The 16,681-nt window shown below is 34.5% G+C and overlaps 2 protein-coding genes across 2 annotated transcripts in view; both read right to left on the bottom strand.

Annotated features, from left to right (window-relative positions):
• acte1 (actin, epsilon 1) overlaps positions 1 to 5,953 on the bottom strand; it is a 6,182-nt gene extending 229 nt beyond the window's left edge. The window contains exons 1-9 of the mRNA XM_043227640.1: positions 5,804 to 5,953; positions 5,047 to 5,189; positions 4,680 to 4,808; positions 3,875 to 3,985; positions 3,708 to 3,792; positions 3,459 to 3,620; positions 2,966 to 3,157; positions 1,060 to 1,241; positions 1 to 48 (exon numbers count right to left, since the gene is read on the bottom strand). The exon at positions 1 to 48 is cut by the window's left edge and continues 229 nt beyond it. Of these exons, the coding sequence (XP_043083575.1) occupies positions 1 to 48; positions 1,060 to 1,241; positions 2,966 to 3,157; positions 3,459 to 3,620; positions 3,708 to 3,792; positions 3,875 to 3,985; positions 4,680 to 4,808; positions 5,047 to 5,175 (1,038 nt within the window). The 5' untranslated portion in view covers positions 5,176 to 5,189; positions 5,804 to 5,953. The remainder of the gene's footprint in view (positions 49 to 1,059; positions 1,242 to 2,965; positions 3,158 to 3,458; positions 3,621 to 3,707; positions 3,793 to 3,874; positions 3,986 to 4,679; positions 4,809 to 5,046; positions 5,190 to 5,803) is intronic.
• Positions 5,954 to 12,365: 6,412 nt separating this feature from the next.
• guca1g (guanylate cyclase activator 1g) lies at positions 12,366 to 15,042 on the bottom strand. Its single transcript, XM_043228529.1, has 4 exons — positions 14,450 to 15,042; positions 14,123 to 14,272; positions 13,955 to 14,045; positions 12,366 to 12,742 (listed from the first exon to the last, which is right to left on the bottom strand). Exons 1-4 carry the CDS (start codon positions 14,645 to 14,647, stop codon positions 12,621 to 12,623), a joined length of 561 nt encoding a protein of 186 aa, XP_043084464.1. The 5' UTR covers positions 14,648 to 15,042; the 3' UTR covers positions 12,366 to 12,620.
• Between the last annotated feature and the right edge of the window lie 1,639 nt (positions 15,043 to 16,681).

Below are 16,681 nucleotides of genomic sequence, written 5' to 3'. Positions count from 1 at the left end.
GGAGCCGCCGATCCAGACAGAGTATTTACGCTCAGGAGGGGCAATCATCTGCAGTGGACAAAGAAAAAATTGATCGTTAATCAACTTTTTAAAAGTCATCACTATCACCATTATCAGTAACAATATTAATTATTATTATTATAATTATTACCAAATAATTACAAAGCAAGAAAACAACATGCATTGTGGACATTGTAATAATAATAATAAAACTAACAGAACACATGGTATTTGAGTTATTGAGTTATTATTTTATTTATCTGTAATAATAATTATACAAATACAGTAATCCATAATTACAATAATACAACATACAGTATGGATATTTCGATGTTTGTGCTGATGAGGATGACAATGATGATGAAGATGACAATAATAATAATAATATTAATAGTATTTTTATTTTGCGCTATTTGTAATACGAATTATACAAATATCAGCAATTACAATAATAGAATATGGTTAATAATAACTATATATATATATATATATATATATATATATATATATATATATATATATATATATATATATATATATTATTTTGTTAATATATTAATAGTCCATAGTTTAAATAATACATTATGGATATTTCTTTATAACAACGTCTACTACAACAACAACAGCTAATAACAATAATAATAATACATTGTTATTAAAATATTAATATTGCACTCTGTATTATTGCTTTGTAATAATAATATTTTATTCTTATTGTTATTTTTAAAATCCATAATGAACATAGAATTAAGTTTTATTTAATTTGATTTAAGTCAGATTTTTATTATTTACTATAGTTCTATAAATGTAACAATAATGTAACACCAGTTCTGTATATTGGTTATGGGAGACATAATATAAAAATAATCAGTACCTGTCATAAAATCTAAATCACAGAACTTTGCATAAACAGTAACGAAATACTAATAAATATGATATAATTGTTATTAAAACATTAATTATTCATTTATTATTTTGTATGATTAAATACTCTTTTTTTTTTTCATTTTTGTTCCTTAAAATAAAAAGTTCATGTTAAAAAGCTGCACAAAACTGTACCTTGATCTTCATAGTGCTGGGAGCCAAAGCTGTGATCTCCTTCTGCATCCTGTCACCGATACCAGGGTACATGGTGGTTCCCCCAGACAGCACATTGTTGGCGTACAGGTCCTTACGAATGTCAATGTCGCACTTCATAATGCCGTTGTAAGTGGTCTCATGAATACCAGCAGACTCCATGCCTACAGACAACGTCATTAAGATGATGAATGGGCCTATACATGAAACATACTTCCATTTAAATACATTACATATGCAGCACCATGCTAATTCACGATTACATAATAGCGCTGATTTCATTAAGGGAAGAACTGCTGGTTAGCCATTGTCCTATCAGCTCCACTGGATAAGGCAACAGTGATTGATGCCCAATGTCAAGACTAAGAACCCTGTACACCATAAATAGCCCCTCAGCCTTTGGCCATATACTGAAACGCTCCTAATTAGTTCCTGACAAAAGGTGATCCGTCACCGTGTCACCGCTTCTAAAAGTGCAGCGTAATGTTAGAAAAAGCTCTAAAAATGCAGTTGGATGAATTTGTCTCAGTGGGAAACTTGACCGCTGGTAGGTGGGTTTAATTGTGTTGCTGCGCATAGACTGATGTGCAAATGATTGAGAATTATTAATAACATGAATTTTTCATCAATGGGAATGCAGGCTTGGCAATGGCTCAAAAGGGAGAATATATTTTGAGTGTGGGCTTGGTGGTTCGGTGTAGGCCTCGTTTCAAAATTGCTAGAAACTTACATGAATAATTGATAAAAAACAAGGCATAATGTAGGGATATTCAAAGCTTGTCTGTCATTAAGAAGAAACCTAGTCAAAAATCCTAAAGGAATTTCTACGGAAGGCCTTAGAGGCCATACATTATTATTGTTATCTCGACGTAACAAAAGTTGTTTTCTCAAGAGCGCGATTATGCCAATTAAATAATTTGTGCCTGGCCAGGAAAATGACGAGAGACTTCATTTTGTTATTATTTCTTCTTGAGAGAAAACAAGACTGAAATAAATAATTACTGGATTGCTTTAGAATCATATCTCATATTTTTGATTTAAAACTCGAATTAAATAATCATCTAAAACGGAAAACGGAAAAAATAGACTAGCATAATAAAAAAAAAAATGATTACCTGCTTGAATAATCTGTAATAAAATTGTTACTCTCAAATGATTTGTATTTAAAATAATTGTGTTTTTTTTAATAATCATGGAATTCTCATAGGAACGTTAATCAAATTAATTTTAAAAATCCAAAATTTCATTAAACATTTATATATGAAATATTAATCAAAACAAAAAATTTTATTGTTATTTTACAATTTTTTTAATATATATTGTTTTATATCTTAAAAGAAGATATAATCATCCTAATCAAATCTAATAAGAATCATCTAATAATATGAAAATAATTGAATCAAATAAGAATCATGTAAAAAAAAATAAGAAAAATAAAATCATGACTATTTGCACCTGATTTATTTTTACTCTTTTTTAATTTTTAGTTGGATATTACTAAATCTATATAGTAAATATAGTATATATACTAAAACTATATATTTATCTTTATTTCTGAAATTCACTAAATAACTGATTTTAAATATTTATTGCCATTACATATTGTTATTATGTGTATAGAATATATATGTCTTTGCATTCTGATTAATGTAGGTTCCAAAAGGCAAGGGACATTTGATCATTTAGAAAACACTCCCGTTAGAGAACTATATATTTAAAAATATTTTAGTCTAAGTTATGTGATATATTTTAATGCAATGCAAAAGTGTCCATTAGGAATCATTCTAGCTGTGATATGAATTCCAATGAAATTTTGAACTTGGACTAGGAAAATAAAACAGGCGATGAATAAGCTACCCATATTCAAATTAACAACTGGGAAACTGACCAATGAAAGAGGGCTGGAAGAGTGTCTCGGGGCAGCGGAACCTCTCGTTGCCGATAGTGATGACCTGACCGTCGGGCAGCTCGTAGGACTTTTCCAGAGATGAGGAGGAGGCGGCAGTGGCCATCTCATTCTCGAAATCAAGAGCCACGTAGCACAACTTCTCCTTAATGTCGCGAACGATCTCCCTCTCGGCTGTAATAGCGAGATAGAAATGTACGAAATGCATTTTAATTATTAAAAACAGCAGCTGGTTCGGTTGACTTTCAACCGCAGATACTAGCGCTGACCAACAGGTGGTGCTGTTTAGCTGATGGACGTTTAATCACGGCGTAAACGGTGAAACTAGAGCACTTGTGAGACGTATAAAATATTCAAAATGAATCAATATTTTACATTTAACACAAAGTTTAGTTTCTATTAAGTGAGTGCGTTAAATGAAACCTTTATATCGAGAATAATTCATGCGAAAACTGCAGAGAGTGAGGTAAATTACCAGTGGTGACGAACGAGTAGCCTCTCTCTGTTAGGATCTTCATCAGGTAGTCAGTCAGGTCTCTGCCGGCCAAATCCAATCTCATTATGGCATGTGGAAGGGCGTAACCCTCATATACTGGCACATTGTGGGTCACACCATCACCAGCGTCCAGCACAATGCCTGGAGCATGTCATAAAAGCATGAGAAAACAAATAGATGCGGTTCAGAGTTAGCTACTGCATGGTGGGCAATGTAAGCGATGCTAACCTGTGGTACGGCCAGAGGCGTAAAGTGAGAGGACGGCCTGGATGGCCACGTACATAGCCGGAACGTTGAAGGTCTCAAACATAATCTGAAATACAGATAGAAACCAACATATTTTAATTTTATTGATGCAACTCCATGAATGCCATGAAGTCTTCAAAAGGACTTGCCTGGGTCATCTTCTCCCTGTTGGCCTTGGGATTCAGAGGAGCCTCGGTCAGGAGGACGGGATGTTCCTCAGGAGCCACACGGAGCTCATTGTAGAAGGTGTGGTGCCAGATCTGAGAGGAATGGGTTTTTTTAGCGTTATATATTATAGCGTTTTTGCCAAAAAAAGTGTTGACTCAAATATCTACGGTTAGTGCTGTTTGTTTTGGGTTAAAATTTTATCTTCTTCTTTGTTAGATATCCAGGAGCTATCCATGTAAACAAACAGAAAATCAATGATGAAATCTAAGAATTATTAATTCATTCAAGTTTGTAGAACAGAAACATAAATTCATCCAAAGGTTTTAAAAAACTGTTTCTGTATCTGTTGTTTTTCAATAATGAGATTTCTTGCAATTTTTCTGAAATGCAGAATGTTATGCGGTATAGATTAATTCGAGTTCATAAAACTAAAACTTAATAGCACCTAAATATTTTATAAAACCTGTTTATCTGGATGCTGCAGAAAGTTTACAGAGTGATAACTTACGAAGCTTAAAACTGAGCTTTTTGGCACAATTGTAACCCCATAGAAATCCATTCATTTTAACTGGAATCCAGGAGACTGGGAATTTTGTGTGAAAGTGAAATTTCAACATAACATTTTGCAAAAGGTTCAAGTTCATGTGAATTTGCCTCGTTGACCAACAGAGTTACTTTGTTTGACTTATGTGACTTGTGCTTCATAGTTACCTACAGTGCTGACAATAGACAATAAAATTTCATGAGAGCACGTTGAATAACTGTATGAATGACTGTATGGTCTACCTTCTCCATGTCGTCCCAGTTGGTGATGATGCCATGCTCAATGGGGTATTTGAGGGTGAGGATGCCTCTCTTGCTCTGTGCCTCGTCTCCTACGTAGCTGTCTTTCTGACCCATACCGACCATGACACCCTGAAGAAAGAGACCATAACGCAAACTTTAAGTCTGATCTTTCTAAAATTGATTCACATTCCTTTTCTAAAATTAATTGACTTGATTGCTTAACAGTTGAAGCAAGGATTAATGCTGGTAAAGTATCTCCTTTACAAGTCAAAGGTCAAACCGTAAGTACTGCGACTTAATAGGTGTTTTACTGATTGGATCAAAATAAGACTAAGCCCAGATGAGGTGCACGAATGTGACGTCTCACCTGATGGCGGGGTCGGCCCACAATGGAGGGAAACACAGCCCTGGGAGCGTCATCCCCGGCAAAGCCGGCCTTCACCAGACCTGAGCCGTTGTCGCACACCAGAGCGGTGGTCTCTTCCTCGTCGCACATGTTTGCCTAGACAGCTGGTGTTTGAACACATATGGCACGGGGCGCAAACACATGACATGTCCATTAAAAAGCAGAAGGATTTTCTCATGCCTGTTAAATACTTGTCTTTGCTTGTTGAATTCATGTAGCACTTGAAGCTAAATGTAAATGATTCATCTTCTGTGCTTAAAAAGGGCTTTTCTGACATCTTCAGTTATGCAGACCTATCCTCCCCACGGCAGACTCGCAGTGTGCTATAAATAATGCATATTTTATTATTATTTGATATCTTGAGTTGAGCATAAAACGCTTTAGTTTGTAATATTTTTGCTTCTGTATTTGAAGTGCAAAATATAAGCATTTCATTGGTCCACTGTGTACTGTATGTAACAAATAATTCATTAAGTAATTCATAATTAAAAGAAGAGTTCACTTAAAAATGGAAATTCTGTCAACACCCTCAATGTCGTTCCAAACCTGTACGACTTTGTTTGTTCAGCGGAGTGGGTCGATTTTTTAAAATAAATCTCTCATACTCAATCAGGCTGCGTTTATTTGAATGAACTAACATTCCAAATATCCGAAAGCTACACTATCTCCTGTAGTCAACAAACTGTTTAAAATAAACCATCCATTGAAGTAGACTCACCCAGGAGAGCTTGCACGAGAGGCCTGGAAAACTTGCTCCCTCAAGAGCGGTAGAAAATAAGAGAGTGAGCGGCCACTTCACCTGTCCTGTATTTATATAGGAGACTTGTCACCAGGGCTCCAGAACCTCGAGCCTTTTTAGGATACATTACAATCCTGCATCACTCAAAGGTGGGCCGTCCCATGTGAAGATGGAGCATTGGAACGGGTCTCACAATGCAGACTGTCCACTGACATTTGCATTTAATATTAGAAGATAATTTATGGCTCTCGAGGACAGCGTGGACTATTGTTGGAAAGAGAGGTAGCCAGTTCGCTGGAAGAGAATGGCATCCCAGGGGCCGTTATAAATAAGACGCCGAGCATTGGTCATAATGGATCAAATGACCATTTGCCTGTTGTCTGTTATCGGTCAGTTGTGAGGAACTTGCAGCTGGCCTTCAAAGGAAATGCACATTGCCACTCCATATGGGTGTGGACGTTACAACCAAAGCCTACCAAATGAGGAAAGATTTTCAGCGTCTCTTCCCAAAAGAAAATAATGGCCTCTAGGAAATTGACAATGTGCCACGCTTTGTGATGTTTGTTGGCTGTTGCATGTGTGGGTGGTCTAATAATTGCACGGACGTAAAAGCCACTTGATTGCATAGTGTCAAGAGAACGGCATTGTGCTGCTAACAATGACACGTGGCACGTTCTGCAAGTACGTTCAGTGATGTTTTAACTCCACAAATCCCATCTTTTACATTGTGAGAACTTCAGACGTGTGTGATAACCCATTATCTAACAAACAATTAACCTACTGTTTCCAACAGTTCCTAGCATGCGAAAACAAAATTTAAGTTTTAATCGATGGCAACGATGTCTTTTAGTTATAAAATATTTTAAAGGCCAATAATACATTACACAAAATAAGCTAGATATATTAAATGTAGCAGATTTTAATGCAACGTAACCCTGTTATGCAGTGCTGTTATTGTTAGCTGAAACGATGAATGGCTTTAATAACTGAAATACAGCCAAAATAAAGTCTAAATATTGCATAAAAAATTAAGCTTGAATTATAAATGAGAGATTAATGCGCTAATTAATTAATGCGCTTATTCAAAATATTAATAAAAAGTACACAAATAATACTGAAGTAACACTGCTGTGTTAAAATTATTTGGTGAAAAGACAAATAAATATTGTAATTTCATTCCATTCTCTCAATAGACTGGAACACCTTCAATATATATCTTTACAATATATAAATTACAATAATATATAAATTACAAACCAACATTTAGTCCCAAATTGGCAAGCTAAATTGGCAGTAACAGCAAATTTAGGTTACATTTTGGATAAACAAAATTAACACAGCTTTCCCTTTTTCAAGCTTATATTTGGTATTTATTTACTTACAATACATAAAAACTAAGTTTTAAAAGCTTCATGCCCAGTTTTGTAACCTAGTCTAGGACAGCGCTACATAGTAAATATCTTTCTTATGCCCAAATGGCTTTCACTGGAGGTTATAACAATAACACAGTGACTGCTTGACTTGTATCGAGTCCTAAGGTCAAATGTTAGCAAAAGTTTACTTTTTCAAGGGCAGCTGGTCATTTGCATTCTTCAGCTCACACAGACATAATCTCCCTCGTTGGACTCTCCAGAGGCCTACATTTTGGCAACGTGTCAGTTGGAAGCGACCCAGTAATGTACAATAGCGACGGCCTGCCACCTGGCCTTACATTCTGTTAATGACACACTGATGGACCCACCAGCATTGACTGTAGATGGTAAAAGAGCTCCTGTCTCTCACACATACACACACATTTGCTCATGTTGTTTTTATCAAATGTTTTCTCTCATTTCAGGTTAAACAGTCATGCTGTGTCGAAAGCATCAATGGCATGCCAATGAAAGCACTGAAACCCATAATTCTTGCCTCATAGACTTCCACCGTAACCATCCATGGCCGGACAGACAGACAGACAGATACATAATAATAATTTAGTAACACAACCTGGTCACCATTTTTACCTATCTTAAATTTCACCACAGTTTCAAAGGAAAGTGTTCAATACATGATCCCCTGCCACTTTTTTATTACGTCGATATATTGCAGCAGTGCAGAAATGAAATATGCGTGGACTGATAAAAGTTAATGCTTTATCGTGTTGGAAATGTGCCCTATGCCAAATCCAACCCTAAACCTCCCAGCTAGCGTTAACAAACTGCAAAACTGATATAAAACACATTTGTTGATGCAGCTGTGTCATTTCAACTTCCTTTTCCGCAGATTTGAACATTTTTTTGAATCATAGTTACACAGGATTCTTCTAGTTTCTCAAGTACATCTCTGTAGTCCGTGAGCTACAGAACAAACCTACCGTCTATAAAAATCCATAGACATGAACCCGGATTTGTGTGTTGCTAACGTTCAAAAGCATCAGCTTTCAAATATCCCAGCATATTAATATTGTTTTGAAGTCATAACGTGATATCCTTCAAGTAATTGTGCTAAAATGTCTCTTTATTAATAGAAACTCTGTAGATGTGTGCGTAAAAAGAAAATAAAAGGTGTTTTACTGCCTCTAGTGTTCATTTAGGAAACTGCAGTGATATGTACTCGTTGGTACGTATTTCGTGTCACGCTAAAAAGTGCGCTAAGGTACGTTTATGCCATGAGACCAGGTAGAATAATAAATGTACATTAAATGCCAGTCAGTAACTGAACATGGTAACTCTATACATAAATTTGTAGTTCTTCTGTTTCCTCTAGTCCAAATGGCCCTGAAGGGAAAACAGCAGACTGCGAGAATGTTTGTACGTTTGTTTGTAGCCAAACAAATGCACAAGCATACCAAGAGCAAGATAAATATAAAGACCCTCGCTGAGGGATTGCATGCAATATTTAACAGTCAAAAATATGTGACCGCTGCTGGTAAAAATGCTGTGTGTTCCCAAATGATTGACACTTTATGTTAGAGCCGTCATACTGTCCTGTCATCACATTAGAGCTTCAGCCTCCCCAGCAACAGTCACACATGCTGTACACACTTACATTATATGGTTGCAACGAAAGGTTCTGACAGTCCTTGCTAACTTTTGAAGGCAAATTTGACCCCAAAGCAAAGCCACGCACTCGTGTTCGCACATAAAAGGCCTCAGCTCCTGCCAGGGTTTCTCTAGCGAATAAAAACAACCATTGTTTTATAGTGGTTCCACACTGAAGCACGTCTGTCACTGGTGGATCATGTGACCTCTGTCCTCTGGTCTTCTGCTGCCACTGCCTCTGTCTCATAGCTGAAATTCCTCCTCACTAAACATAGATGCATCCATTCTCAACGCCGCATTTTGGCATACAGATCAGAATGAGTTTCACAGCGTTATCTTCACAAAAATATTTTAAGTCGTTATTCAGAGCTTAGGAGATTCAGGCATGCTCTCAGACATGAAATCCTTACGAGAAATGCATATATGGGTAGTTGACATGTGAATGTGTTCTATGTGACAAAAAAAAGTCTCTCTAATGTTTTTTGCAACTAATTTTTTCATGTTATTTGCATTTTTTTTATATAATTTTTTATTTATCAATTAAACAATTTTTATTTTATTTTTATCCATCAATCTATCTATATATACTCTCTCTCTCTCTCTCTCTCTCTCTCTATATATATATATATATATATATATATATATACTCTCTCTCTCTCTCTCTCTCTCTCTCTCTCTCTATATATATATATATATATAGATACTCTCTCTCTCTCTCTCTCTCTCTCTCTCTCTCTATATATATATATATATATATATATATATATATATATATATCTCTCTCTCTCTCTCTCTCTCTCTATATATATATATATATATATATATATATATATATATATATATATATATATATATAATTAACCTGATGACCTAATAAGTATAAAAATACAATAAAAATATTACATATTAAATAAATACAAATCAAACAGTGTGTTTTGTAAAATGTGTATTTTTCATGCACTTAAGCCTTATGACTTTTTGAAGATTAATAGTATCTGCAATCCATGTCTCTGCACAGCATTTATTTTTTATTAGCTATTTTTCCCAGAGTTTTATTGGCGCACAGCATTTAGCATCTTACTGGTGACTGGAAGAACTATGTCATTGGGAATTTTAATGCGCTTGTTATGGAGGGCCAGGAAGCCACATGAATTTTGAATAAACTGCCAGGAACTGCTTCAGAAGGCTGTTAAAAAGATATGTTACAACAGATCTGTTTCAAGCTCTTTGATGCAACGGAGACGCTTTAGAAATTAGATTTAAATTTATTTAATCCTTAAGGAATTCCAAACCCCAGTGAGTTTAGAGAAAATGAGATACAACAAGCTACAGTTGTTTTGAAGTGATGAATCTAAATTTAGTTACTTCAGCATGTAGATTGCTGAAGTGAAGAGCGGAAAAATAGGACAAAACACAGCCAGACCACCGAGGCATTGGGACACATTTTTCTGTATCCATCTTTGGCTCATTACAGTGTGCAATATCTTTAGATAAGGACAATTACCCACATCTTTAATACGCAGAATTGCCAACCATTCACAGGTCAGAAGTTCACCTCTATTAAAACGACATGATTTCTGTTAAAAGACGCAAAGAATTACAAATGAATTTCCTGTAGTACATATTAAGCGTAAAGGCCATTGCACAATTTTTTAAATCTATTTTTTTCATATTCCTATGAAAATTCTTGCTGCAGACACAGAAAAGCAAACGATTTGTATTTTTCACGACAGATGAAAGCTTTGGAAATGGTGTGTAAACGTGATTTATTTTTAATGTATGACCGTTTTTGTTTTACAAAAATTTGCGAGGGCCTTAACAAAATGTGCAAAGCGACTAATATATTTGCAGAAATGCCGCATTCCATGAAATAGATACAAATCAGGTCCAGAAAAAATCCAGACCAAAACTATGATATTTACCTAACGTCTTTAAAAATATAGTGGGGTAATTCTGGAAAAATGCTAATCCGGCAAGAGATGTGTGTTAACTGTTCACTACAGAGAAATCAGACGAAGAAAAATAAAACCTAAATAAATAGTTCTCACGTAAGGTCTCTAAAAGGCTGTATCTAGATGATGTATAGGGGTTAATTGCGGTTCGGCCAAAGGATGAGCTTAAGGGTAAAAAAAATAACAGCATTTGAATTATGTCACTGTTAAGAATAGTTCATTGCTAAGCACCATCTGTGAACTCATCACCTACTGAGAGGCACCATGCTGGAGTAAATCTGTCTTCCAATTCAGGTCAATAAATCATAAAATAATACTGTTTATTTCTGCACATAAACGTGCCCGGGTCACATGTCCTGTAAACTTGGCATATGTGAACTCGTGCAGACATGAATTATAAATGCGCTTCAGGCTCTGGGCTGAGTTTCCTGCAGAATCCGTTTGATGACGGCTCTCATTCGTGCGCACAGATTCCACAACACTGTATAATAAGCATGCCGTATTCGAGCATTTTTGTTCCATTCAAGAAGATGGTCAATATCGCAAAGCTGAGCTGCTTAAAATACACACAAGACATTTGCGCATCAAATAAGCAGTTTATGACATTTACCTGATGGGAGAACAGTTTAAGGCGTCTGCGTGACCTTAAATGCTGTCGGGAATAATCTGTGCAAGATCCTGCATGAAAAAGCACTCGTTGATCAAAATATCACAGAATCGACAGAGCGCTCATTTGCCTATTGTTTATACACTGCACAACTGGAATAGGTGAAAGTATTTTACAGTGAAAAACTTACACAACAGTACCATTAAGATAAATATAAAAAAACACATAAATGGAAGAATCTTACATAGGCATTAAAAGTTGCAACAAACAAACAACAAATGAAAAAAAACCCATTCTATATGAAATTATCACCACTGTAATCATTTAACAGAATCATTTATTTTAAGAATATTAGTAATAATTTAGATATTGTATTGTTATATTGTAATAATGTTATAATTGTTGTTATAACTGTTATTTAAAAAAATTATAATAAATGATAAACATGATAATATAATAAATTATAATAAAATGCGACAGAGTAGACCTGAATCTGATTATAGCGTAATTGTGAAAAAAAGTTGAAAATTAATACAGTAAGTAGTATTGATACATTGTATATTTAATGGTATAAAAATGCCTAACCAACATGATTTTTAGATAAAAAATTACAGTGTAAAGTTACAGATGCGCTATAAAGAAAATGTAATCATTTGGAATATATAAAATTAACATGGACAATAATATACATTTTATTTAATATTATATTATATTATATTATAATATTAGTGATAATAACATAATTGTAATATATATATATATATATATATATATATATATATATATATATATATATATATATATATATATATACAATTATGTTATTATCACTAATATATATATATTTACTTAATTGCAAAAATATCATATAGAAATTATAAGAATATAAATATATACATGTAAATGCATTTTTTACAAATGCATACATTTTTCTTACATACAAAGGATACAGATCAGTTAAATGGTACAACTAACTACGATTCATTAATTAAATAAATACCAGCATCAGCACCACGGCAAGAAGAAAATGTGAGCCGCTTTTACACATGCGCACTAGTTGAATGTGCTCAGTGATGAGGCACGTACGTCACTTGTGACAGAAGGCAAATATTTTCTGATCCCCATACCAGGTCTCTTTCGTTTGCAGCCCCCAACACTTGAAAGATTGTAAAAGGTCACGCAGGTTTCAGCCCACGGGCCTTGACCTTATTGAAAACTCATGTTTTTTTCCCCCAGTTTTCCCTGAACCAGCCCCGTGCATTAGTGTCCAGTTTTAAGATGTCCATAATCCAGGCATCTTTTTTTGCCCCTTCCATGAACTCTGACAGGGATATTTGACCTGTGAATGTAAAAGGAAGAGGAAGAGGGAAAGTCTTTAATGAATTCCTACATCAGCTCCGTCCCCTCTCTCTCCCTGACCACCGACAGGCTTAATTTAGCAACAGTCTAAGCCTACACATATTTAGGCTGCCACACACGGGATTATTACATAAGGCTGTTTATTCATCTATGCGGTCCTGTGAATTTTTAGAAAGTAAACATCCTTTTGACACACCCCTGAATTTATTTAGTTTGTCTACCAGTGTCCGAAAGGAGTATCTAATATCTACATAAATAACAGTAGATTTCAAACAAATATCATTTCCAACACATCTCAGAAGATTTATTGTGTGCTTTCCGCAGTGATAGGAATGACATTAAATATTCATGGAACAAAATACCATATGTTTTATTCTTGCTAGTTTAAATATTATTTTTTAAAATGATCAATAAATAGAAAACATAACATAACAGTTGAATAGTCATACTTTGTGTAAAAACTATCTGTAATAAATCATTTGACGTAAACGGCTTACACTTATTTTTTTTACATTTCATAGGCTTTGTAAAACCGTAACAGTTATTTACATTTATTATTAAATACACATAAACATATATATATATATATCTGTATATAAAAGTAACATAATTAAAACTATTTCTGATTAACCATATAACCAGCCGTAGGACATAAGTACCCATAGTTAAAGATAACAAGGTTAAAGGTCATTTGATCTATATGCAGCGGTCTAACAATCTTGTGCCCTTCGCTGTTGGTTGCCGTTTGTGCTCAAAACTGACGAAAGCCCTTTAATTCCAGATCTTAGTATATACAACGACACAAAAAAGAAAGAAAAGAAGTATACTGAGGTTTAGTGTAAGTGTTAGTGTTAAGACCTTGACTGGCCTTCGCAAATCCGGACCTGAGTCCCACTAAACAGCTTTGAGATGAACTGGAAGGCTGTCTGTTAGTCAGACCCCATCAACCAACATTAGCCCCTGACCTCACTGATGCTCTCCAATGCAAGCAAATCCCTACAGACATTGTGCAACATATAGTGGAAAGTCTTTCCGGAAAAGTGAAAGCCTGTGGCTGGAAATTGCATTTTAAACAAGCCCTTATGGGTATGTTGTTCAAATGTCTGCATACTCTTGGGATTATAATGCACCTTTTACCTTAAGATATTACACGCGTTGGTCTTTTACTATTTATTTGAGAAGAGGCACTTACCATCCTTGTCCTCATCCAAAAGATTAAATATCTTGTCACAGATGTCACTGGGCGTCAAGTTGATGTGTTTTTTCTTGAGCTGGCAAATGATCTAGAAGAAAACAGCGAGAGGCCCGTTAGTAAAGAAAGTTAAAAGACAACAGCAGCGAGACTCACGATCACTTTTACCTTTATAACACGTTTGACTTCTTGTCTGTCCAGCTTTCCATTATCATCTCCGTCGTAGACTTTGAACGACCACTTCAACCTGTCCTCCAGTTTTCCTCTCAGAACCAGGTGGATGGCCGCTACAAATTCCATGAAGTCTATAACATCATCCTGCGGAGAGACGCGAATGATTTCCAGCTCATCGCACATGCAAATAATCACAGATTATGCATAGAAACCGCCGCTTGGCAATCAGCACTTCATTTTTTTAAGGAAATGAGAAACTCGGATTTGAACGTTTTTTTTAAAATCAGCTATGCAAAAACAGTTGACCTTTTGGACTCTTACCCTGTTTGTGTCGAAAGATTTGAAGAGGGTTTCCATGTACAAAGCCTCATCTTCTGATGTGCTCTGGACTCCGAAGATCTTGCGGAATTCGTGAAGATGCAGGGCTCCGCTTGGGCACTCTCTCATGAATTTGGTATAAAGTGGCTGGATGTCTGCTAGCTCCACTTCCTTATCTTCATCGCTTTGAATTTGACCCATCTCTGCCCAAAACTCACAATGTTGATCATGTGAAAATGGCCACGATAACTGAGGTGGACGTGATGTGCCGCATTCTCCTCGCAGGTAAACTGATGTAATCTACTTACAACTAGAAACGTGTTGTCTCACTATGAACACACTGGTATTTTTAGAAGGCCTAAATCTCATTTGCTCTTTGATTTGATGAGTAGAATCCTTACGGTGAAACTTCGCGATTGGCTAAATGATAATGATGAGAGTGATGAGTCATGTCTCAATCTTTATATTAGGCCTCATTATAGTGAGATGATGTCTTGTTAATATAAATGAATAAATCATATAGTATATACATATGTATGTGCGTGTGTAAGCTCTTAAAAAATAAATGTTTATATTATAATATATTACATAGCGCTGCCAAGTGATTAATTGTGATTAATAACATCCATAATAAAAGTTTCTGTTTACATAATATATGAGTGTACTGTGCATATTTACTATGAATATATAAAGACACACACATACAGTATATATCTTGAAAATATTTACATGCATACACATTTATATAGTTATATTCTTCTATTTTATATTATAGATAAATACATTTAATATATAAGCAACATATTTCTCTTAAATATATAAATGCATGTGTTTGTTTTTATATATACAGAATAAATATACACAGTACACACAGAACCAATTGTTTGACAGCAAAAATTAAATTATATTATATTATGTTATGTTATGTTATGTTATGTTATGTTATATTATATTATATTATATTATATTATGCTATATTATACTATATTATATTATATAAGCATAAAAACATCAATAAATGTATAACAAATACTATCATGGTGTAAAATACTTTTTTATACAATTATACATACATATGTAATGTAGTGTGCAAAGGTGAAATATTAGCCAGACAATAAATAAAAAAATAAATAAAATACAACAAACGCTCCAAATAATGCTATATCATATTATATTATATTATGTTATATGATTGAATAATAATACTTACTTTACATATTATTTTCATTGCATTACATTCTATAATTCTGGAGAGCGATATGATATGACCCGTGAACCACATGTTTTAATATCCTTTGCAATTCACCCATCTTCAGCCAGACACAGCACTGAAACTTTCATGCACTTCTGTGTAGTTGGCTGCAAAAAAGAACTCAAAAATAAATCAAGCCAACACCTCTCAGCCTCTTGTCTGAGTCTCTCTAAATGATTCAGTAATTCTTTTAAATGATTGATTATTCATGAGTCATAGCTGATTAGATCAGTGGGCCAACATGCTCAATTACACTAGTGTCAGGAAATGTCTTGCGTGACTAGTTAAGTTAAGCCCTGACCTCCTATCACTGCACTCTTCTGGATTGCCTTTCTGTAAAACATATGGTTTCACTGGGAGCTTTAAAGGGCCAAACCGTTCCCACCAGTCTTTCCTTTCCTCTGCAGTATTTCAAGAGGTTGTCCTAACAGGACCTTTTAACCAAGTTAGTTTCAAATACGCCCTTTAACATGTTAAGCTGAGTATCTCAGTTCATAGCTGTGAGCGGACAAGACCAAAGAAATTTGAAGTCGCATTGGCTTTACTGTTGACATCATGAATTAATTATTAAGGATAAGGGTATTTTAAATGCTTGACCTACAATACGCATAACTGTAAATAAATAAATATTTCAAATAAATGTATAATTAATCATCATAATTGCATGAACAAAACGTACTTCAAATCAACAGAGAGAGAAAAATGTGTGTTTTTTTACATGTGCTTTACTGTAATAAATGTAAAATTTGTGTGAAATAAATGAACAAATAAAAATACTAAATAAACAAGTACATTAATAATCAATAATTTATTAGGATACTTTAAATATTTGACCTGCATATGCATACTAGCAAACAAATAAATAGTTAAAATAAATAAATAAATATTCTGCATAACCTCAAGAGCAGAGAGCGAGATAGACTGTACTGTTGATGTCATGAACAATTAATAAATTATTAGGATAAAGATGCTTTAAATACTTG

Source organism: Puntigrus tetrazona, chromosome 25, assembly GCF_018831695.1.
Source record: "Puntigrus tetrazona isolate hp1 chromosome 25, ASM1883169v1, whole genome shotgun sequence".
Taxonomy (NCBI): domain Eukaryota; kingdom Metazoa; phylum Chordata; class Actinopteri; order Cypriniformes; family Cyprinidae; genus Puntigrus; species Puntigrus tetrazona.
The sequence above is the reverse complement of the archived record's forward strand: the minus strand, read 5'-3'. Positions and strand labels throughout refer to the sequence as shown.